At 40.5% G+C, this 23,082-nt stretch overlaps 1 protein-coding gene across 3 annotated transcripts in view; it reads right to left on the reverse strand.

The window, feature by feature from the left end:
- ITGAV (integrin subunit alpha V) overlaps positions 1 to 23,082 on the reverse strand; it is a 101,838-nt gene that overhangs the window by 69,256 nt on the left and 9,500 nt on the right. For 2 of the 3 annotated variants that reach the window (XR_006103675.1, XM_042465071.1), the window contains exons 2-3: positions 17,903 to 18,033; positions 2,899 to 2,990 (exon numbers count right to left, since the gene is read on the reverse strand). Coding sequence is in view for 1 of the 3 variants with exons in the window: in XM_042465071.1 (XP_042321005.1) it covers positions 2,899 to 2,990; positions 17,903 to 18,033 (223 nt within the window). In the remaining 2 variants the exon portion in view is untranslated. Of the gene's footprint in view, positions 1 to 2,898; positions 2,991 to 4,225; positions 4,247 to 17,902; positions 18,034 to 23,082 lie in introns of those variants that run through there. The other variant, XM_042465082.1, reaches the window with a different exon arrangement.

The following is a 23,082-nucleotide window of genomic DNA, read 5'->3' on the forward strand; positions in this document are numbered from 1 at the left end:
GGAGAAAAGAAGGTTAAGAGGTGATATGATAGCTCTGTTTAAATATTTGAAGGGATGTACTATTGAGGAGGGCACGCTTGTTTCTGCTGCTCCATAGACTAGGACCGGAGCAATGGATGCAAGCTGCAGGAAAAGAGATTCCACCTCAACAATAGGAGGAACTTCCTGACAGTAAGGGCGTTCGACAGTGGAAAAAACTCCCTTGGAGTGTAGTGGAGTCTCCTTCCTTGGTGGTCTTTAAGCAGAGGCTGGATGGCCACTTGTCGGGGATGCTTTGATTTGGATTTCCTGCATGGCAGGAGGTTGGACTGGATGGCCCTTGTGGTCTCTTCCAACTCTATGATTCTATGATTCTATGGCCTGTTACGACAGGCCAAAATAAAGCTGCTTCGAGTCACTTTGGAGGTATGATATTTCAATTATGCATGCATCCTAAGAGGCCGAAAGCCACACCAAAGCCATGTGCCAGTTCTAAGGACTGGAGTGCAGCTTTGGTGCGGCTTTTGGACTCTTAGGACGCATGCATCATTGAAATACCATATCTCCAAGTGACTCGAAGCAGCTTTATTTGGCCTGTCTGTAACAGGTCTTGTTCCTGGAAAAATTGAATGCCTGGCAGCTCTATGCCTAACCTATGTCTCATTATGGATAACTGCACCAAATTCCACAAGGTTATTTCCTTAGCCTCTAATGAGAACATTGGAAGAAGGTTCTTCTCAAAGGACCTAATCTGCCTCCAGATGCTATCTCCTATTCTATATGCCCCAGATCACAATAGGTCTCTGGGGCTTTAGGGTTCTGCCAGGTTTAACTTCCCACAGAACTATGCTGTTGTTTCAGAATTTCACAGAAATTTTTTATTAGTTTACATATACTCTACCCATTGTGCAGATAAGGCACATATATGATTTAGGTGTGCTTAATGGATGACAAAGCTAGAAGACTTAGGTAAACTCATTAGCTCTTTTTGGTTTTTTCCTACCATCTGTACGCCGATGACACCCAGTTATATCTTTCCATCCCTGACCTTTCTCCAAGGCTTGAACAGCAAGTTTCGTCTTTCTCACAGCTGTCTCGCAGTGGATGCGCCATGGGCATTTGAAGCTCACATGTTCAAGACGGAGCTTCTTGTCTTTCTCCTAGTCCACCCTTCAACACTCCGTTTCTGTCTCTGTGGACAACATTTCTATTCAACCAGTCAGCAAGTCCGCAGTCTTGGTTTTATCTTTGATTCTTCTCTGTCGTGTATCCCTCAGATCCAGACCACAGCCAAGGCTTGTAGATTCTTTTGTACAATGGCCTGTTACAGACAGCCAAAATAAAGCTGCTTCGAGTCACAGTGGAGGTATGGTGTTTCAATGATGCATGCGTCCTAAGAGTCCAGAAGTCGCACCAAAGCCACGCTCCAGCCTGGAGCATGGCTTTGGTGTAACTTCTGGACTCTTAGGACGCATGCATCATTGAAACCACATACCTCCACTGTGACTCGAAGCAGCTTTATTTGGCTGTCTGTAACAGGCCAATATTGCCAAAATCCCAACCATTTCTCTCCGCCTCTACTGCCAAGATCCTGGTCCATGCCTTAGTGATCTCACGACTTGATTACTGAACATCCTTCTGCCAGGGCTTCCTCTTTCTCACCTCTGTCCTTTAATTTCTGTCCAGCATTCAGCTGCAAGCATTATCAAATCCGCCCAGCGCTCTGACCACATCTCTCCTTTGCTGGCATCCCTTCACTGCTCCCCCTCCCTTTCCATATTCAGTATAAGCTCCGGCTGTCCACGTTTAAAGCCCTCCATGGGTTGGCCCCTCCTTACTTATCAGACCTTCTTTCTTCTCACCTTCCCACTCGGGCCCTCCGTTCTGGTAGTCAAGGTCTACTGTCCCAGCCCCGGATTTCCTCTGCCCCATCCCAGATTCACCCCCTTTTCACTCGCTGCCCCTCACTCCTGGAACCTTCTTCCCCCGCGAACAAAAGCCATCATTCTTTAACCAGCTTCAGAACGGAGTTGAAGACTATCCTGTTCGAGAGAAGCGTTCTCAAGCCTTGCTTAATTGTCACTTGCCTCCCTGGATGAAGATAACCATCCATTATGAAGCCAAGCCCTCCTCCAGTCCACCTGCCTTGGTCCAGGCCTTGGAGGTACAGAGGAACTGCTGGCCCTCATCCCCTTCCCCACCACTACTCCTTTTGCGTGGTGTCTTTTTAGATGTAAGCCGAGGGCAGGGAACCGTCTAATAAAGACTGTTGTACAGCACTGTGTAAATTTACAGCACTTTATAAATAAAGGTTTAATAATAATAATAATAATACAGCAGCTTCAATAACAACAGATTTTACATCACTCATGTTGACAGAGTGGGGTGCTTCAGACAGTCCAGTGCATTTTCCTCTCAATTCTTCACCTTTCCTTCCAACAGCCAGTCAACATTCTTTGTCCAATGAGAATCTTTGGTTCTCACTGATATTTAGGGATATTTTTGCATTCCCACTTAAATCTCCACACACACACACACACACACACACACACACACACCCCACATATTAGATACATCTGCAAACTTTTGGATTCCCTAAAGCAGTGATGGTGAACCTTTTGGAGGCCAAGTGCCCAAACTGTAACCCAAAACCCACTTATTTATTGCAAAGTGCCATGTCCCTCTGGCTTTCTAATAATAAACTCTGGCAAACTCTGTGCTGGGGTGATGACACATGTGCCCACAGAGAGGGCTCTGAGTGCCACCTCTGGCACTCATGCCATAGGTTCGCCATCACTGCCCTAAAGCTTGCTGATACTTGTTTCATGTGTGAACTGCTTACTTAAGCACTGGCACTCAGGTAACTCAGACCACTCTATTTATATGCATGCAAACAGCCACAATGACATGTGAACTTACCAAAATTTTGTCATCTTTTGCTCTCACCGATGCCCCAAACCATTGATTTGACTTGAATTCCAAAGGATCATTTACTGCAAAGTCTCTGTTGCCTAGGAGATAAACAAATAAACAGAGAAACAATCAAGGTATTGTAACACACACACACACACACTTGAAGTATTGTAGTATCTGCAGAATCTGTAGCATCTAAAGTCTGAGATCACTTGATCTCATGGAAAGAAATACAGGTGTGTGACCACATTATGTGCAGATAGTTAGGTGAGCAACTGTGTGTGGCCTTTTCAAAGTTTTTGGGCTTAGATCTCCCATCACCCTAGCCAGCATTGTCAATAATGAGGGATTATAGAAATTGCAGTCCAAGAACATCTGGCCAACTACATCTGCCCACTCATTTACTCATATGTATATGAGCATTACTAGTGTTCACCTTGTTTGATTATTAAGCTCACGATGATTTGAAAGCAGAACACGTGAACTACTTCCACAGAAAGACAATTTGCAGCGCTCCGTCTATGATGGCCATTCCAAAAATGCAAAACAAACATACATCAAATATGACAATTGTTATCTACCCAAGGACTTGAACCTTGATTCTTCTATTTTATTAAAGATGCCATTTTATGAAAAAGAGAAAGAAAAGTACAGTGTAAGCTCCAACGAATTATCCAGGACCTATAATGGAGAAGGGATTGGACTCAGAATCAAATATACTTAGATTAGGGCTAGATTTAAATATACTTAGATTAGGTCCACTGAACTCAATGGGATTTACGTAACTCATAACTGATAAATCCCATTGATTTCAGGGATTCTACTCTAATTGAGATTCCATTCAAGATCTCTAGGCCTGATATTTGACCAGTTTTTTGTGGGTCATCTCCAGGTGGGAGACAGGGTTGCAAATTCTCTAGTTTTGGTGAGCTTGCCTCTAAATAAGAGGAGAGAAATGTGTGCAGATCTGCAGCTCAGCTATTAAAGCGGAAGCCTGCTATGATTTCCAAGGCTTAACTGATTCATTGATGCAATTTGCAAAGATTCTTCAAGGGGTCTACATAGTTAGCTTCCTTCTTCCATCCTAGTTGTCATGAATCCAAAGCTCTGTTCTGCATTCACCTTCAGGCTAAAGTCAAATAGGATAGATTAAATGTTCCTTATCCCATCTCTTTAAGTAAGTGAGAAGTAATAACTCCATTATATTATCTTGATCTGGGAACAGCCCTTTTAGCTAAGATCTCTGTCTTATTTTTCAAACAAAAATATATGTTGTGCATTTAAATAATGAACTGTGAACAACTGTAGTTGGTACTTAATGCATAATGCTTACGTCTCAGTTTTGGCTCAGAAGCCTCAGGGCCTAGGATGATCCTGAACTGTCAAACACACTGTGACATAAGCAAATGGTTTTAGTATCATAACATTGGAGGAACTGAATCTCCTAACACCCCTTCTGCTAGGAAGCTGCTATGTTCTAGATTTGATCATTTATTCTGCTGTTCCAGATATTTCTGTTCTAATGGCAGTGGACACAGTTATCTTTTCACCACATGCAACAACGGTCCCTTTTAAACTAGAAATGTTGATAGGGTTGCCAGATCAACAATTTCCCATTCCCTGAAACTACAGGGCCAAAACCTGTGAGAAGGGGGAAAACTTTTGTGAAGTGGCAGGGACTGAGTGCTGTTTAAGTGTGCTGTTTAAAAGTGTGTTTGAATGTGGGTGTGCAAGCATACATATATGAGAGAGCAAGATTGATGATGTGAATTTTGTCTAGTGATTCCAAAATTAAGGGCGGGAGTTGTGGCAACTCCCAGCAGAGCAAATGGCAATGATCATGGGAGTTGCAATTTGACATCTAGAGCAGCATTTCCACTCACAAGTATCACATGCAACATATACTGTATATTATACTCAACTATAAGTCGAGAAATTTATGCCCAAATATTGACTCTAAAATCTGGGGTCAAATTATACAAGGGTCAATACAGTTACCATGGCTTGAGATTGACTGGAGGACAGTTAACAACAACAGCAACAAACAGTAATAATGCTCATAAAGCTCCTTTAAAAAGTAGCCCTGATGTCCCACTCTCCGTGCCTCGGCAGCGCTTTCTGAAAGAGCTGTGAGGCATCAGTGTGAGTGTGCTGCATGGAGTGATTCCCTTCTCAGTCCTATCTCCAAACTTTTCTTTCTCCTCTTTGCATTTCCCCATTTTCCCTCTGTTTGCAAACCGATCTCCAAACCCTGCCTCCTCTTTGCATTTCCACATTTTCCCTCCCTTTGCAAACTGATCTCCAAACCTTGCCTCCTCTTTGCATTCCCCATTTTCCCTCCCTTTGCAAACTGATCTCCAAACCTTGCCTCTTCTTTGCATTTCCCCATTTTCCCTCCATTTGCAAACCTTTGCTTCTCCTCCTCCTCCTTGCATTTCCTCTGAAAACCAAGCTTCTCTTTTTCCCCCCTCCACTTCCACTTTGAAGCCAACCTTAAAATCTGTCTCTTAAATTCTGCCCTTGACTTATCCACGGGGCATATCAAAATCCAAGATTTTGATCCTAAAACCTTCCCTCGACTTATACAAGAGGCCGACTTGTACACGAGTATACAGTAGTTATCAGAAGCCTACTCCTGTACAAGCTAATACCACTAGTTCTAATTCTAATGCAATATATTAATTTTAGTGTGAAGAAGAGCTTTTGTCCATCAGATAGCTAGTCAATTTTTACATATTGTCACCTTTAGAGTAGGCTTAAAGAGCCAGCATGGAGTAATGATTTGAGTGTTGGATTAGGACGCTAGGAGACCAGGGTTCAAATTCCTGCTCAACCATGGAAACCCACTGGTTGAGCTCTCATGCAAGGTCAAACCTCCTCTGAACAAATTCTGTCAAGAAAACCCCTATGATTGGTTCATCTTAAGGTTGCCATAAATCAGAAATGAAATGACTTGAAGGCACAGAACAACAACAGGTTTAGAAACTGCCTAGTTTAATTGGTATTTCATGCTGGGACAAGTGTTGGTTGGTGCATTCTGGAAGTTGTCATCCCAAAGGTCCCCCCCCCAAACTCTTGTTCTAACTGAAACCTACCAAAGTCAGTATACAGGTTATGAAACCATAATTAACAATTAGATAGTTAACTATCGTTATGAAGGGAACAAAGGCTTAAAAGGAAAAAACTGTCCCTCCTCAGTGAAAGATCTTAATATATAAGACCTATCTGGTCTGCTGAACTCTATTTGTTTGCACCATCATTTGAAGACCTCCACAAAAAGTTGAGAAATGCCTTTATCACTACTGCTCAACTTCAGCATTGGCCAACAAAGAAGACATCTGGGTGACTCACCAACTATGCTATCTTCCATCTTTGTAAAATCTACATAAAAGGTTCTCTTTCAAATCTGCTTGATTTATTTACCAGTACTTCTGTGTTGAATGCCTAATTACATGCCTGCTTCATTCCTGACTAGTGATGAGCATGCATGGATGTGCTCTCCTGCAGAATCAGTGGAGATTATATTTTATGCATTGATTTTGTTAAAAATATTTTATATTCCAACTTCTGGTTTCTCAACTTCAGCTAAAATTATATACACTCTATTAAATATTACAGATAAGACAAAAAATGAGCAGAATATAAAAGCAGATATTAAAATTCAAGGAATAGGAGAGTAAAACAAGATGCAGCTTTGATACCTCAAGCAAAAAAAGGAATAAAAAGGGAACCAAACAGATCTTCCGAACAAGATATTGCATATCTTTCTCTTTCTTTCTTTTTTACAAGATTTAATAAATTATCCCTAAACATCTGCACTTGATAATTAAAAAGCATGCAAGTTGGAAATGAAACTTAACTAAATATGTTTAAGGGCCTGAACAGACAATCCAAAATAAAGCTGCTTCGGGTCACTTTGGAGGTATGCTGTTTAAACAACACACACATCTTAAGAGGCCAGAAACTGTGCCAGAGCTGCACTCCAGTCCTTAGGACTGGAATGTGTCTTTGGTGTGGCTTCCGTCCTCTTAAGATGCATGCATCATTTAAACAGCATACCTCCAAAGTGACCTGAAGCAGCTTTATTTTCGCCTGTCTGTTTGGGCCCTAACTTTGGCGGGGGGAGAGAGAGTTTGATGCTTTTACCTTGATGATGTTAGGCATAGATTCTCAAAAGATTTTACAAGTCTACCTACAACTGCAGGAAACTGGTAAAATGTAGAATTGACAGTGAACCCAGAAACAAAATTAAAGAAGCACCCTTCCTTTCCATTGAAGATAAAATATGAATAAACCTTGCTCTTAAAGGGCAAAGCTATGCCTGGCCAATCTCTTTCACCTCCACCTCTATCTACAACTTTGAGAACTTGTCCATTCATTGAATATTCTTGGGTTGGCACCTTTTTTACTGGCAGCACCTCTGGGCCTACATGCTAGAAGAAATTTGATGAGAGAAATGTTCTCCATTGTTACATCACCACTTGGGTGACGCCTTGTCCGTTATGTAGCTGATAAAAGCCACAGAAGTACTGCCAAAAAGAAGATGATGGCAGCTTTGGATGACTGCAAACCTCTTATGTTAAATACATTCTGCATTTGTACTGCAGAATTAATACAGGTTGACGCTGCTTTAACTGCCATGGCTCAAGGGTTTGAAACTCTGGGATCTGCAGTTTTGTGAGATATTTAGCCTTCTCTCTCAGAGAGCTCTGGTGCCACAACAAACTACAAATTCCAGGATTCCATAGGACAGAGCAATGACAGTTAAAGCAGTGCCAAACTGCATTAATGCTGAACCGTGGTAGCAGCCAATACAAGTTGAGCAGGAACTTGTATTGAGGGCCTATCTAAAATGTGAGACCTTGAGGGGTTCCCCCCCACTTCACATGGCACAGGTCTAAGAAACATAATAAATAGGAATGGCTTCTCCAGAGATACTCCACCTGTGTGGATGAAGGCCATAATCTTACTTTAATTGAGGGCCTATCTAAAATGTGGGAACCTGGGGTGTCTCCCCCCATTTCACATGGCACAGGTCTAAGAAACGTAATAAATATGAATGGCTTCTCCAGAGATGCTCCACCTGTGTGGATGAAGGCCATAATCTTAGTTTAAACATAATGACATCAAAATAAGTCTGCAATCTGTGGTGCTAACTCAAGAGTAAACATAGTTAAGACTGGGCAGGGCAATAAGTTTAATTGTAATTAATAGAACTTATTTTCACATTGCTTAAGGACTGATGCTTTACAGGTCACATCTACACAGGATATGAACCTCTGTGGGTTGGTTCCAGAGAAGCAGGGATGACTTGATCTGTCTTTCCAGAAAGGACCAGAACCACCATAACATCATGCCTACATGGTCCCTTCTGGGTACAATGTGAAGGTTTGTGATTTTAAAAAAACAACACCTGACTATCTGGTGAAAGTTTTAAAATTGATTTTCTGACAAATACCTTGGGTCCCACTCTGGGAGAAATAGAGTATATAAATGAAATAAATAAAATGAATTAAGCAGTTTAGAAGGTTACTTTGGTTAATAGTATTCTTCTAGTCCCTGCAAAGTCCAAGATACGTAGCTGACTTGCATTCATTCCTCCCCACTATACACATACACACAAACACATATACAGAAAGTTCCATTCTCTGACAGGCAACTGAGGAGGTTCCTGTCTAAGAACCAGGCAGAAAACCAGAATGAAATCGCTCTATGCAAATGCTGCTGTCTAAAACTTCTTGGAATCCAGAAGCCATTGCCTGTTCCAAAACCTTGCTCAAAAAAGGCCAGTTGGACACTGTCTTATGGGTCCAGCTGCTCACATGTCATATCATGCATCTCAGTGGGATAGTCTAAAGTATATGAGCCCAGGACTGTGATTTTACCTTCAACAGCCTTTGTATAGAGTGTAAAGAAATGCAAGGCCATCTGCAAAGATTAGTATCACTTCCTTAAGACCAGGAGTAATGATTAGAAGAATCCTCTCTCTTGTGAGTCAGGAGCTCCTCAGATAGTTGATACAAGACCTTTTGTGTGCTGTCCAACAAGTGTGTGCAGCCCAGCAGTAAGGAAATCACTACTTCTTTAACAGAATTATTGCTTCCTATTGGGGAAATCCTGGAGGAAAAGTACATGTCTCTACTGGCAGCCAATCAAAAAACAGCTGGGTGTATAACCAATGTGTGTGTTGTGTCATTTTCAACTTATGGCAACACAAAGGTGAACCTATCATTGGGTTTTTGTAGCAAGATATTGTTCAGAAGAGGTTTGACATTGCCTTCCCCCAAGGTTGAGAACATGTGACATGCCAAGGTTAACCAGCGAGTTTCATGGCCAAGCTGGGAATTGAATCCTGGTCTCTAAACTCATAGACCAACACTCAAACCATTATGCCACATAAGGATAGCAAAAGGCCGAACATTTGTTGAGTGCATAAAACCTCTAGAAAGAAGGAAAAATGGGGCCTTCAGTTAAAGTATTGGTATTCTTTCAGTTAAAGAAAGGCAAGGGGGAAGCAATGGACTTTAGAACCCTGATGCGGATGAATGTTGTATGAAATGTCTTTTCAGGGTCCCTTAAAACCACCACAAAGCTTCACTTCATGTGATGGTGTCTCCTGCTAGCACCATAAGCATGGCAATGGAAAGGTGTGTAAAATCCAAGCTCACAGAAAAATTCATTCCTGGTGCAACAGTATTGAAAAGGAAACCCTACTGAGTCCAATGTTAGATGACTATAGAACTATAGCCTTGGCAAAGCTTGTAAGATCAGGCTGCAGAAATTCTCCCTTAAGAAACTTTTAGAACTGGATTACAGGAACCAAGTGCCTTCAAGCTGAATCCAACTTATGGAAACTCTGACATTGCCAACATTCAAATCACAGTGGACACTTTAGAAGACCAGGATTTGAATCTCTATTCTGCCTTGGGAACCGACAAGGTGACCTTGGCAAGACTTGGCTCTCTCAGCCTGATATAAACCTCCTCGGACAATTATCTGAAGGAACTGAACTTTTAACTCACAAATTATAACCAAACATGAATGCAAATATACGTCTAATATCCTTCAATATCCGTCCACAGTATCCTCAGTACTCTTCTCCAGCACCACATCTCTAATGATCCAACTCTCTTTCTGTGGCCTTTTTCTCCGGCTCTTGACCTGCCCACACAAATGCACGCTCTTAGTCATGTCTTTCACTAGCAGTGGCAGGAAACTCTTGAAAGGCTTGAGTGCAGGGCATCATTTCTGTGGCTTGGAGTGGCACCATTTTGTGACAGACTGACTGACTGAAGAAAGGAGTTAGAGCATGTGGCAGCAAAAAGGAGCTTTCAAATTTTAGACCCTTCTTAAGCTTTTTAAGCTTTGACCAGACTTGGCTGGCGGGTTGAAGCTGCACTCCAAGCTGCTCGTGCTTTCTTTCTGTGGACAGGCTGAGAGAAGGAGTAGCAGAAGAAGCAATGTTTGTATGCTGGGAAGGAATACTTGAAGCTGTGTGGGGATGACATGTCTCTGTGGAAGAAGGGGAAGCAGTATCTGAGGTTGATTCCTGGAAAGAGTCTTTTGCCTTTGAGCAGCTCCTGTAGTTAAAGTATCCCCCTTTCCCTGTCCATGCCAGCCTCCAGTCCAGAGCATGCAGCTTCTGTAAACCCATTATGCACACACACTAGGTGCAAAGGGAACAGCAACCAAGATTGGTTGTCTTAAATTTACAGTAGAACAGTAAACCTAATATCAAGAAAATGGCATTGGGGACACTAGGGTTGTTGTCCAAGAGGAAAAGGGGTGCAGCTTGAAAAAGTTTGGGGACCACCGAGTTAAACAAACAAATAAAATAATAAATAAGATTAGACCAGGAGACTTCCACCAGCAAACCTCTCCCTCAATTTTGCATTAATTATATTTTGACTGTTATGAACAAATGATTTATTGCTTGTCGAAGTATGACCCAGTTAGAAATGAAAAGAAGCAGGAATCTGTCTAGCCAATGATAAATATGACTTATGTTGAGAACTGTGTGTTGTGGTGATGGTGGGGGTGAAAAGAGACAGAACAAATTTTATTCAGCTTTGCTTTAGGTACACTGGATTTAACCAGTACCTGATTAGAAATTTAGAAATATTCACATCAGTATGAAATCATGAACCAAAATTAGCTCAAGATTTTTCCCCCAACAAAATGTTCTTGCTTTATGCCTGCAAGAGAATAACGGCACCCATTTCAGTTTTCTGTTCTGTCATCATCTGTTGATAAGAGTATGCTTTTTGATTCCAGCCTGCAAGTAGATGACTAGAAAATAAGGAGGTTTCTGCAAAATGAGCAGTTTTTACTGGATCTCATAATGATGTGTCTCATCTTTGTATACAACTGCTGACAGTGATAAATTCCATATGCTTTTGAATCATGCAAGTTGAGAAAATATGTAGACGATTTTTCATATTTACTTCATAACATCATTTTGACATCCACTGACATTATTTCTTTCTAGATAATATACAATCTGTAGGAATCTTTAGTATTGCAAGCTATTCACTGAAAACTTTGAAATCTTCTGGCCTTTTAATTTATTAAGATTTGTTGGTCTGTATGTTTGTTTGTTTGTTTGTTTGCAGTTCATCAGACCTTTATTAAGAGATGCTTGCAGTTTGACAATAAATTAGGTAACTATTTCATGCAAATTAAAAATGAAGTTCTTAAAAACCCCAACCTGATCACACAGGAAGCAATTTAAAAACATTTAAAGGTGTACAGTACTGAGAAAAAACAGGGCTTTAAAAATCATGTTTGTCACTCCCAAAGAGAGCAGAGTACTTTGAGTTTAAAAAATATACCATGCTATATAAAGAATGCAAAGAGTTTGAGTTATCCGGTCGACAGCATACCATATATACTTGACTATAAGTCGACCATGTATAAGTCGAGGGCAGGTTTTGGGGGCAAAATTATGGATTTTGATATGACTCTTGGATAGGTCGAGGGTGAAACTTGAGCACATGCAACAATGGATCTAAATGATGAAGCAAAGGAAAACAATGCCAAAGAACCTACAAAATTATGGCAAGCATAACTGTTTTGGCTCACTCTAAAGGCTGGATGGAAGAGAGAATAGAGGGATGTCAATGCTCCCAGGGCAAATTGCTCTCTTGCCTTTCACCAGGAGATGGTTCCCTTTTTAATAAGAGTTAAAATATAGAATTTTCATTCACCCGTGGATAAGTTGACCTAGGTTTTTGGGGTCAATTTTTTGACTAAAATTTCTAGACTTATACATGAGTATATACAGTTTGTCTGTCTATTGAAATAGTTTTATCACCTCTATAAATAGCCACGGGAATGAAAGGCAGTTGCACAATATCTTACAATAAATGCTCATATACTGACATTTCAACAAAGCCAGTTGGATTTCCACATCATACTCAGCACACCAATGAATGGCATTGCAGAAACTAATGGCAATACCACTCTTCGAAGTTAAGTTCATAGGCTCTGCTTGCACAGGTTACCACCGACAATCCCAAGCAAACCTCTTAGTCATTTCTATAAAGAAAAACCAGACTTTTCTTTATCAGTCCCCCCAATCAATCCCCCCCCCAATCTACACCTGTCTATCATGCTAAACCAACAGCAAGACCCAACCAGTTAGATACACAATATTTCTTGAGTGACTATCACTCTAAAACAAATTTGAGTAAAGACTGCTGACAGGAATACAGTCAAAAGAACAGAAAAACAAGAGAAGTTTCAGTTTGATAGAGAGAGCCCAGAGGTCAATTAAAAATATTTTTAGAAGTGGAAATTCCCTCCCCAACACACATAGCTCAGAGGTGATGTGAAGATGTTTCACAGCCACGGGATGTTAAGCATCAGTTGGAAAGAGGAAATGGAAAATGACTGGAGAGCAAGGACAGAGTGGCTTGCTGGAGGAGATGACACCATGAATTCTGAGGTCCTAAAAGTTTATGAGGTACTGTACTATATCATCTTGATATAAGAATATGTGTTTTCTGAACAACTGTAAATAATTTATGATGCAAGCCACTGGTAAATTAGAAGAGCAGCTGTGAAGGAACTAAACAAGATTCTGAAATGTAAAGATATATCACAATACTAAAATTAAGATGGCATAAGCCATCACACTTCCCATCTCTAGGTATGAGTTTGAAAGCTGGACAGTGAAGAAAGATAATAGGAAGAACTCATCTGAGAGGTGGTGCTGAAGAAATGTTCTGAGGATACCATTTACTACTAAAAAGATAAATACATGGGTTCTAGAGCAAATCATGTCTGAACTCTCTCTAGAAACCAAGATGACTAAATTGAGCCTGCCATACTGTAGCCATATAATAATACAGAACTCACTAGAAAAGGCGATAATGATTGGTGAGGTGGAGAGCTATAGGAAGAGAGGAAGATCGCACTAGATGGCTAGTCAGGGAAGGCACGGCCATGGGTCTACAGGACCTGAGCAGAGCTGCTGAGGATAGGATAACTTGGAAGTCTCTCATTCATGGGTTGCCACGGGTTGACTCCAAGGCAGCTAATAACATTGGTAACTTTATTGCAAGAGGTATGTCTTCTGGTTGCACTTTATAAGATCCCTCACTTGTTCTTTTACAGTGTTCTGTCCTTATAGATCCTCTGTAATCTTTACCATTTCCAACACAGATTCATAAAGTGCATCTAGACAAGGCTTGTTCCAATCAAGTATCATCATTATCGTAACATTTATTCCCGCCCCCCAAACAGTAAAGTAACTCAGTTAAAACAAGGAGTTTTATAAGGAGTCCAAATAATGTCATTGTCTTTACTCTGTAACCTGTTTCTGTTAGGTAATAAAACCTTATTAACCTGGAATCCATAAACAATGCAATACTTTATGATCAACAGTAGCAGGAGCCCTTTGTCTGGAAACAGGCTGCAATCCTATCTATACACATTTACCTAGGAATAAGTCCACTGAGCTTCTGCATATAGGATAACACTGTTCACTGCCTCATAATAAGTTACCTCTTCTCTGTCCTGACTGCCTGACATTTTAAACAGAGAGAAACTGTGTCATAATACATTCTGAAAAATTAAAAGTAATTAAACTGAGTATATTCATCACTAATAAACTAAAATGTATTCTTGCAAGAGACAAGTTCCCTATGCCAAAGCCATACTGATTTCTTTTTCCATATTCTATTTAAACCATGTGTTGAACAAGTTTGATCTTAACTATAGGGCCTGAACAGATAGGCCAAAATAAAGCTGCTTCAGCTCACTTAGGAGGTATGCTATTTAAATGATGCATGCGTCCTAAGAGGCCGGAAGCCATGCCAAAGCCATGCTCCAGTCCTAAGGACTGGAGCACAGCTTTGGCACAGCTTATGGTCACTTAAGATGTGTGTGTCATTTAAACAGCATACCTCCAAAGTGACTGAAGCAGCTTTATTTTGGCCTATCTGTTCAGGTCCATAGTTTCCGTTTCCTACCAATTTCAGCCAGGAGACAGGGCAAAGGTTTGCACAAAGTTAGAAATTAGGCCAATCATGTAATAAACAGGTTGGCTCTTATATGTAGTTTCTGGTTCCTTGCAAATTTCTGTTGCAGATGGGGTAACATTTGCAAGAAATTTGAAAATAGACTGTTCATTTGTTTAACAGCTTTGACCTTAATTGCAGTTCTTCGTCTTGTGAACTTGCCAGTATATGGCTTTGCTTGTTTGTTTCTGAAGGTGGTAGGGGGAGGAATTCGCTAAAAATTATAAATTGTTTCTCCTGCTAATGGCACTTCTGGGCCTGCTTTGCATTCTTCAGCAGAAGCTTGAGGGAAAAGGTCTGACTCATTCACATTAGTTGGAATCTTAAACACACTACCAGGACATCCACTGAAAACAGAAGTGCTTGCTTTTGAATAGATAATCACAGGATTGTGCCACACATAAGCATGTTCTTTGAGTGCAGTCTGTCTGGGGAAGATATGGCATCCCATACTGTATGTGTCCCTCCAGCTTTTCTGATCTTCATAGGATATTCTACTAACAGAATGGGGGAACAGAGAAGAGCCCTCCATGTCAGCTTCTCCTCACAGAACCTAGCCATGAAACTCACTGGCTTACCTTGGGGAAGTTACTTTGACTCAACCTGGCTTACTTCACAGAGTTGTTGTGGGGGTAAAATGGGGAGGAAGAAAGCTACATGCAAGATTCAGTGGAAGAAAGGAGGACTGGGATACAACTAACACAGGAGTAAATTTAGGGAAGCTCATCATGTTAATACCATAGGGATCTTCAGCAAACCCATACACACTTTTCTGTTTAGGACACCTTTTGGTGAAATCAGCTGTTCCTAAAATATTCAGTCCAATTGATTCATCTGGCTTGCTCATTTAAGCTTCTTTAGACTTTCATGTTGTAATTGTTTTCACTGGACTTTTACATTTTCTATTTTAATTTGTTTGCCACCACAAGGGCCTATTTGTGGGCTGGATGGCAGGATGACATTTTATTTTTGAGAATATGCTATAAATAGAAAAAGGACCTTCCAGTGACCCCTTTCCCTCCAAACCACAGCCTTTTAACAATGACATCTAAGGTTGACTCCACTGCATTTTGGGCTGGCCTCTTCCACGGAAATTGTGCATGCAACTCTTTGCCTGTTTCCCCTTTCCTAAACCCTGAAACACACATTTTCTGCATGACTTGTTAACAGCAGCAGCTCCTGAGCTGAACAATGTTGGAAGAGTAATGCAGCACGAGGCTCTTAAAATATGTCTGATGCTAAATGGGTCATGGAAACATCCCTGCCTGACCAATTGTGTGGGCTCTCAAACAAAGCTTTCTATTGTTGGTCCAGGGGTCACCCCCACGGGACAACATGCTTGCACTGCCTGGAAGGAAATGCTTCTTATTTTAAAAGCCTATTAACACATATCAGAAATGGATTTGGAGCTACCGAGTTTCCCCTAATTCATATATAAATACTCAGATGAAAGGATGTGCAGTGGCAAAAGCAGTGTAAGATTATATAGTTTTCCTTTTAAATGAAAAATTATTCAAGGCCACTGTGTATTTGTTATGTGTACACATCAAGAACAACAACAACAACATATCCTCTCTTTCCTCCAACGAACTTAAGGTAGAATACATGATCCTTTCCCTTCTCACCCTATCCTCACAGCAGTCTTGTGAGGCAGGTCAGGCTGACATAATTATCGTGTAAAGGTCATCCAGAATGCTTTGTGGCTTGTTGCAAAACTTAATTTGAATGATTTTTTTTTATCTGTCATAAGCTACTTTAAATAGGATATAAATATCACCATCACCATCATCAACAGGAGCTTCCAAGTTCTAATGCAACACTGTAACTAACTAAAGAACAGGGTCACTATTGCACACAGGGTACCTCTTTAAATTCCAAAGAGCCTTTTTGGGCAAATGAATCTTAGTTGAAAGATCCTCTTCTGTGCCATCTTGTTCCAGCTCATGAGGCGAGCTTCTTTGTATTCCAGTCTTGCCCTCTTCAAGCCTTTATTACAATGTGTGGAGAACAGAATAGGAGAGAGACCAGAGGTGAAACCAGCAGGAACCTTTCTGCACTTTCTCTCTGTCAATAGCATGATGACTACATATGCAAGGAGGCTGAATATATCTCCACTTGTTAGCACTACTGCCATTTTGTTCCCATTCATTCATCAGTGTTTGTTGCTCACATCTGTATGCTCTTCCAAGTGAAAACTGAGGAGCTAGCAAAATTTTCTAGGAACCAAATGGGAGGAACTGGAAAATAATGACCTGAAACGCCACTGACAGAGGGGATCCCATTCTCTTTGGAATAATATGGTTCTCCCCCCCCCCATTCCTTTCTTTCCAGTTCCACCAGCACACACAACAGACACAGAAGGCATTAACACATGGACAGCTCCTTGTAACAGTTTTAGAAGGATAATCAGTACAACAACAACAACAAGAATCCATAATAACCACACTTGGTCTTTTATTTCTTTAAACAACATCAAGAAATGACACAGATCCTCAGTGCTTCCTCTGGAGGGAGGCAGAATCCTAAGAACACAATTACAGCAATTTGATACCTCCATTCTATAGAAATCCTGGGAGTTTAGTTGGCTGATATACTTAACATTCTCTATGTATATTCCTCTGAACTATATCACTACAGCTCTCTGGCAGAGATGCCTAACTACCCCATAAACTTTAAATCCCTGGGCTTCATAGGATGGAACCATGGCAGTTAAAAGGTATCCAAATGCTGTAATGTTGACGTGTGGATACACTCCAGGATAAACTGGGATGTCAGATTTCCTCAGGGACTCACAGCATTTGGAACAGTTTACTTTTTTCCTACTGTTCCCAGAATTCCCAAGTCAACAAGGTCCATGTGGAATGTGGTTGATGGGTGTTTCAGGGAGATGTAGCTCCCAATTAACTTTTGCAACCTCTGCGGCTTCCAGAAACAATCCAAGATTGGGAGATGATAGGACTATTGGGGCCGCATTCAAAACAAATTCACAAGACTACCCACCACAGCCACCTCCTTCCATTCTGTGGATTGTTACTGCTCTACACAACCACTGAAAGTACTGTCTGAGTCAAGGGGTGAAAAAGATGGGCATGAAGGGGTGGCTTCAACCTGCCCCACCCAAGACACCTTGGGGCCTCAAAAAGCACATGCTGCGGCCCCAATCTTCTGGGAATCCGGCCCAAATAGGAGCAGAAAATATTTGTTTGGGCCAGGTTTAATGCACCCCGCCACATCTTCCGGGTGTGTGGCATCTAAACACCATGCCCCCAAGCCACTGGGAAGCTGGCTTTTAGACCTTATCTGTGCCATCCCTAAGATGGGTAAGAGCCATCACCATAAAAATCTGTCACAAATAGAGATGTAAACCTACTTGAGCCTTGCTTATGGTGGCCCATATCAACTCCAAATCTGTAAAAGATTTCATCTTGCTTTCACTTTTGAGATTCACTGAAGCTCCACAGTAAAAACCACCCATCATGATACATTACCTGTAGTATCAAAGATAATTGGCTGGCAATTTCTTCTATTAGAGTTCCAGTTGCATTTTAGCACCTGGCCTCCTTGTACAATTCCAGGTTGACTTGTGTTTGCCTTTGGAGCACCCACAATGAGAAACATCCTGCAAGAGACAAACAAACACTGCATCAAAAGGGCTGAATAAATTCAGCGAATAAACTGTGAAGCTAAATAAATCAGTTTAAGCAATGGTAGGGCAGCCAGTATAATAGAGTGAGTAGCTATCGTCACAGAAATAACAGTAGGGAAAGTAGTGCAATGTGAAAACCAAGAGCATTATGAATGAAGCTGTACACCCTTTCAGCCTCAGAGAAAGGCAATGGCAACCCACTCTGAAGAAACTTGTCAACAAAACCCCAGGATAGGTTTGCCTTAGAGTCAACATAAGTCAGAAATGACTTGAAGGCACACAACAACAACAACAACAACATAGTAGAAATAGAAGTAGGTGATTGGTTGGCAAAGTGGTCTATGCTGACCAGCCCAGATAAATCAGTGAAGAGAAAAATGGATCACTGAAAAAGGAGTGCATACACCAGACAGTATACAATTTCAATAGCTTTAAGCATAGATTCAGATTCAAAATAATGACTACAGTTTAAACAGAAGCATAATGCCCCTCACTATAATGAAGAAGACTATGATCAGGAGATCTGTGGGTCTGCTGCTGAGTCTGCTGCCAGGATTCTCACTGCTAATGGGCAACTCCAAGGCCCTCTTGCTTCATAGATCATTATTTTAAAGATAATTTATACCTTTGGCAGGGATTATAGAATTCAAAGACATAGCAGATGCATGTGATGAAGTAGACTGAGTCTATGCAAGCTTATGCTACCACTTCTTTCTCTCAGTCTCAAAGCTGCTACAAGATCCCTTTGCATACTTTGGTAAGGATGGGCTCTTTTTAACTGTTCTATTTTTGCAGTGTATATTAATATACTAAATAAATAAAATTCTAAACTAGATTTGTACTGGATTATTCTTCAAAGAGAAAACTGTTCCCTATAAAGTAGGACATATGATTATACTCTAAGTACAGTAAATCAAAACTGGTTGATTTCCACTATGACTCCATTAAATGGCTTCCCACCATTCACCGATTCCACTTACAAGACCTAGGATCAAAGTCAGCTGGAATGGCAGAAACTTGTGTGCGCCCCATTTCAGTCAACAGTAATGAGAGGGGCTGTCTCTCCACTTCAGCAATAATGTAGGTTAACACTGCTTTAACTACCATGGCTCAAAGCTATGGAATTCTGGGATTTGGTGTTTTCTTAGACATTTAGCCTTTTCTGTTAGAGAGATCTGGTGCCACAATGAACTATAGATCCCAGGATTCCACAGCACTGAATCATGGCAGTTAAAGCAGTATCACACTTAATTATTTCTGCAGTGCAGATGCAGTTCGAGTGAGGCTATAAAACCAAAAGATGTGGAGATGTAAAGCAGAACTCTACCCAACAGTCCCAGAGATCTGGAAACACAAGTATTTCCATGAACAGTGTTTGAGTAATTTGCAGAAGTTGTGGTTTAGTGATTTTCTAATGTTATGGGAATTATTCTTTAAATTCCATTTCATTCTTAATATTATAAAGCCATTCCAGTTTTCATCTCCTCACGCAGCAAAATGCACTGAAGTTCAAACAAATCTGTTCCAAAATTAAAATAAATGGTCTCTGGCAATTATTACCTTATAGCATATTCCTTACACTAAAGGAATGTATTTCCCAGCTCCCTGCCTCACCCCATTTTTTCAAGCATTACTCCTCTATAAATCACAGCACACAATAACATGAATTCACAGCGTTATTGCTCCATTAAACTCCAGAGAAAGGATTCTCCCAACTATTCGGTCTTGCTTATTTTTCAGTGTTTTGATTTGATGGATTTTTGCTGTGACAGGATTTAAATAGGAGTTTTAAATAAGAAAATAACAGGCACACCATCACCCCACCCCAGCTGTGTAATATTCCAGTTCTAATACTTGTTATGCCAGCAAATAAATGCAAAACATATGGCTTACAAACTGTTATACCCAACACAGCATCTCAAAACACAACATTTTGCCAGGGCCACTAAAGCTGGCCAACACAAATGTTTAGGACTGGAGTGTTACAAGTTGATCCTACAGATATGAACAACTGACACACTAAGCCATAGCATGTGATGAGTGCCAATACAAGATGACCAGACTCCGAAAGGAATATGGCGTCTTGTCTTTCTCGGGGATCTAAGGAGAGAAGGAAAATCGACTGCTACATTTTTTTTTCTTTAGCAGCTTGTGAATATTGGAGAAAAAACAGTATATCCAGAAAATGATGTCCACATCAATGCTGTTACCAGATTTCAGTTTGTTTCACTATTACCTCTCACAGTCTCAGAATTCATCTTGGTCTATTTTCAGAAGATACTCATACACTTCTGAGAACTTGGAATCTATTTTACTTCTTCTTAATAACTGTTCCATTTGCGAAGCAAAACAAATGGCCTCTGTCTGCAGTGGGCAAGGGGGGGGGGATCACCAAATATCCTACAGTAGTTCAGATCTGTGTATACTGTGATTTATTTTTATTTATTTATTTATTTTGCACCAAAGCCTAAACTTGTAAGAAACTCTTGTTAATTCCTTGGAATTCAACATCTTCCAGACAGTGTTGGGCGAACATCATAGGTTGCCCCTTGAAAATAAAGTAGATCTTCTCCTTAAAAAATTAACAGCGTCCATGACCTATTTATTCTCTCTTTCTCTCCCTCCCTCTCTCTGTGTAGATCAGTTATCCCTATTATTTTACTCGTCCTTTTTGTCACAGCGAGACAACACAGGAATTAACCTCTATCCTATTCTAGAGATGTGAAAGCCTAGAAAAAAACTGGAAAAACTGTTCCCTTCCCTTTTTCCCCCATGAAGCGTTATTTTTTTCTGGGAAGATTTTAAAAATGGGACCATGGAACACGTTCTTTTAGAATGGTGCATAAAACGTTTAAGAGATGACATTCATACATTAATTCCTAACCGATTATTTCTAAAAAGGAGTGTTCCTCAAAGTGGGGGGTCCATAGATATTTACAAGAGCCACCAGTTGCCAATCTACAGTGAGTCTCCAGGAAAAAAAGTAGTTGTAGCCAAAGGGCACTAATATGGTACCAGTCCCTGGCACATGAGAGGGAGCCAGTTCCCTCACATCAGATAGTTTAAGAAACACTGTCAGGTCATTGCAATTGGTCCTGGTTTCCTTTTCTCCTTTATTTTTATAGGCACAAGTGTTTAATATCCACTTGACATTATGGAGGACTAGAGGAGGTAAGAAGTAATTTTCATTGTGGGTTTTTTTGGTTGGTAAATTATTTTTTTTAACTGATCTTGACTGGTTGCTTTACTGGGTCTCATAAAGTAGCAAAACTAAATAGATTCTTCACAGTCCAGGACCTTGTGGTTCCATTTGTAAGAAGAGGAAGAAATACATTTAAAAATGCATTGAGTTTGTAATTTTCTGAATAAACTCTAAATTATCAGACATGATAGCTTTATACCAAACTACATTATACAGTATGTACCAAATTTTACACTCCTTAAATAAAAAAGTGACTTTCAGTTTGTAAAGGGTGCCAATACTGTACCCCTCACTTTATGCCCAAATATTCCCATTTTAAAAAATCCCTCTCCGCTCCATGGTCTCAAAACTTCCATCACTTTTCTATCATTATCATTTTCTCATTCTGCAGGATTTCTTTGCTCTGCTCACCCCCTCCATCACCATTCTCGAAAGTTCGAGAAATCCAGAAAACTTCTTAGAAATCCTAACCACTCACAAGTGACTTCTTCTCAGATCACAAACTGCTGATGGACATAACCCTACTGTGTCAGCCTTGTGCCAGCCTCTCACAGTCATGGCCCAGCTCTTTAGGCCTCATAGCCTGTGATTTCAACAGGAGCACTCTGGAGTCCAGTTCCTTACACTGAGCTTGGAATATGGATCTGTTTTGTATCAATATGACTCTGTGTTTATGCCTGGGATCTGACTTTCCAAGGCATTTATTATTTCACTATTAGAATCCACATAATAGCTGAATGTCTGGACATAGTCCCCAAAGAAATATTGACCATTGCTTTCAGCAAATGAACATATGACCACGGACTTGTTTGTTGTGTTTTGTGTATGTTAGCCACCTTGGGTCCCACTTTGGGAGAAAGGCGGGATAAAAATTAAATAAATAAATAAATAAAACCCACTCCTAATATTTTGAAATATCCTTTACAAAAAAGTATCTCAGGATACTGAAATATGCTGGAGAAGTCATTTGTGAACAATTACTCAATAAACACTCATTAACTGATTAATATTGCTTTAATGTGGGGCTCGTAGCCATAATTTACGTTAAATATTTGTTTTCCTCAAGCCAGGATGATGTAGGAAACTAAATCGAAGGACATTTTAAATGCAAGCAAACAAAATTAGATGTTCAGGCAAAGGTTTGCATACAGAGAAAACTTGTTTCAAGCCAAATTACACAGGACAAGGAAGTGTGCTGGTTCTGAAACATGGGTGGGCAACCTTTAGCCTCAGCTTCACATGCAGTCCTTGGCATCTTATGTGATCCTTTAGCCTATTTTCAAATACCCTCCATAAATGTGATCATTCCCTTCCTCAGAAATTTCACTAGGGGTGGATGAAGAAGAGAGGAAAGGGGGGTGGCAGAGAGAAAGAAGAAACAAACTCACTACTTTTGACTGTCCTTATCCCCTGCTGGCATCAGCTGTGTCCACAATCAAGACTAGCCCATGGCTCCTAACTGATTACAGTATTCCTGAGAGAATATAGTCCTTGGTAAAAGAATGGCTGCCCATCCCAATTTTAAGTGATAACAGCATCCCTTTTGCCATTATTATCGTGAGTCAATATAATAATGGTAGCTGACTCACAGGACATAATTCCTAGGAAGTTTGATTACGCAAACCCTATTGAAATGAATAGAAGTTCTACAGGAACACAATAGTGTTAACCTGTAGCCATGTGGGCCATGCAGCAAAATACAACAAAATCCAAAATTCACAAAGCAGTGATACCTTTATAGGAACAACTAAAGGCACAAAATACATCGTGCAAGCCTTTGAAGCTTAAAGGAGAAAAAAACTAATGATGTTAGTGTCACA

Source organism: Sceloporus undulatus, chromosome 1 (genome assembly GCF_019175285.1).
Source record: "Sceloporus undulatus isolate JIND9_A2432 ecotype Alabama chromosome 1, SceUnd_v1.1, whole genome shotgun sequence".
Taxonomy (NCBI): Eukaryota; Metazoa; Chordata; class Lepidosauria; order Squamata; family Phrynosomatidae; genus Sceloporus; species Sceloporus undulatus.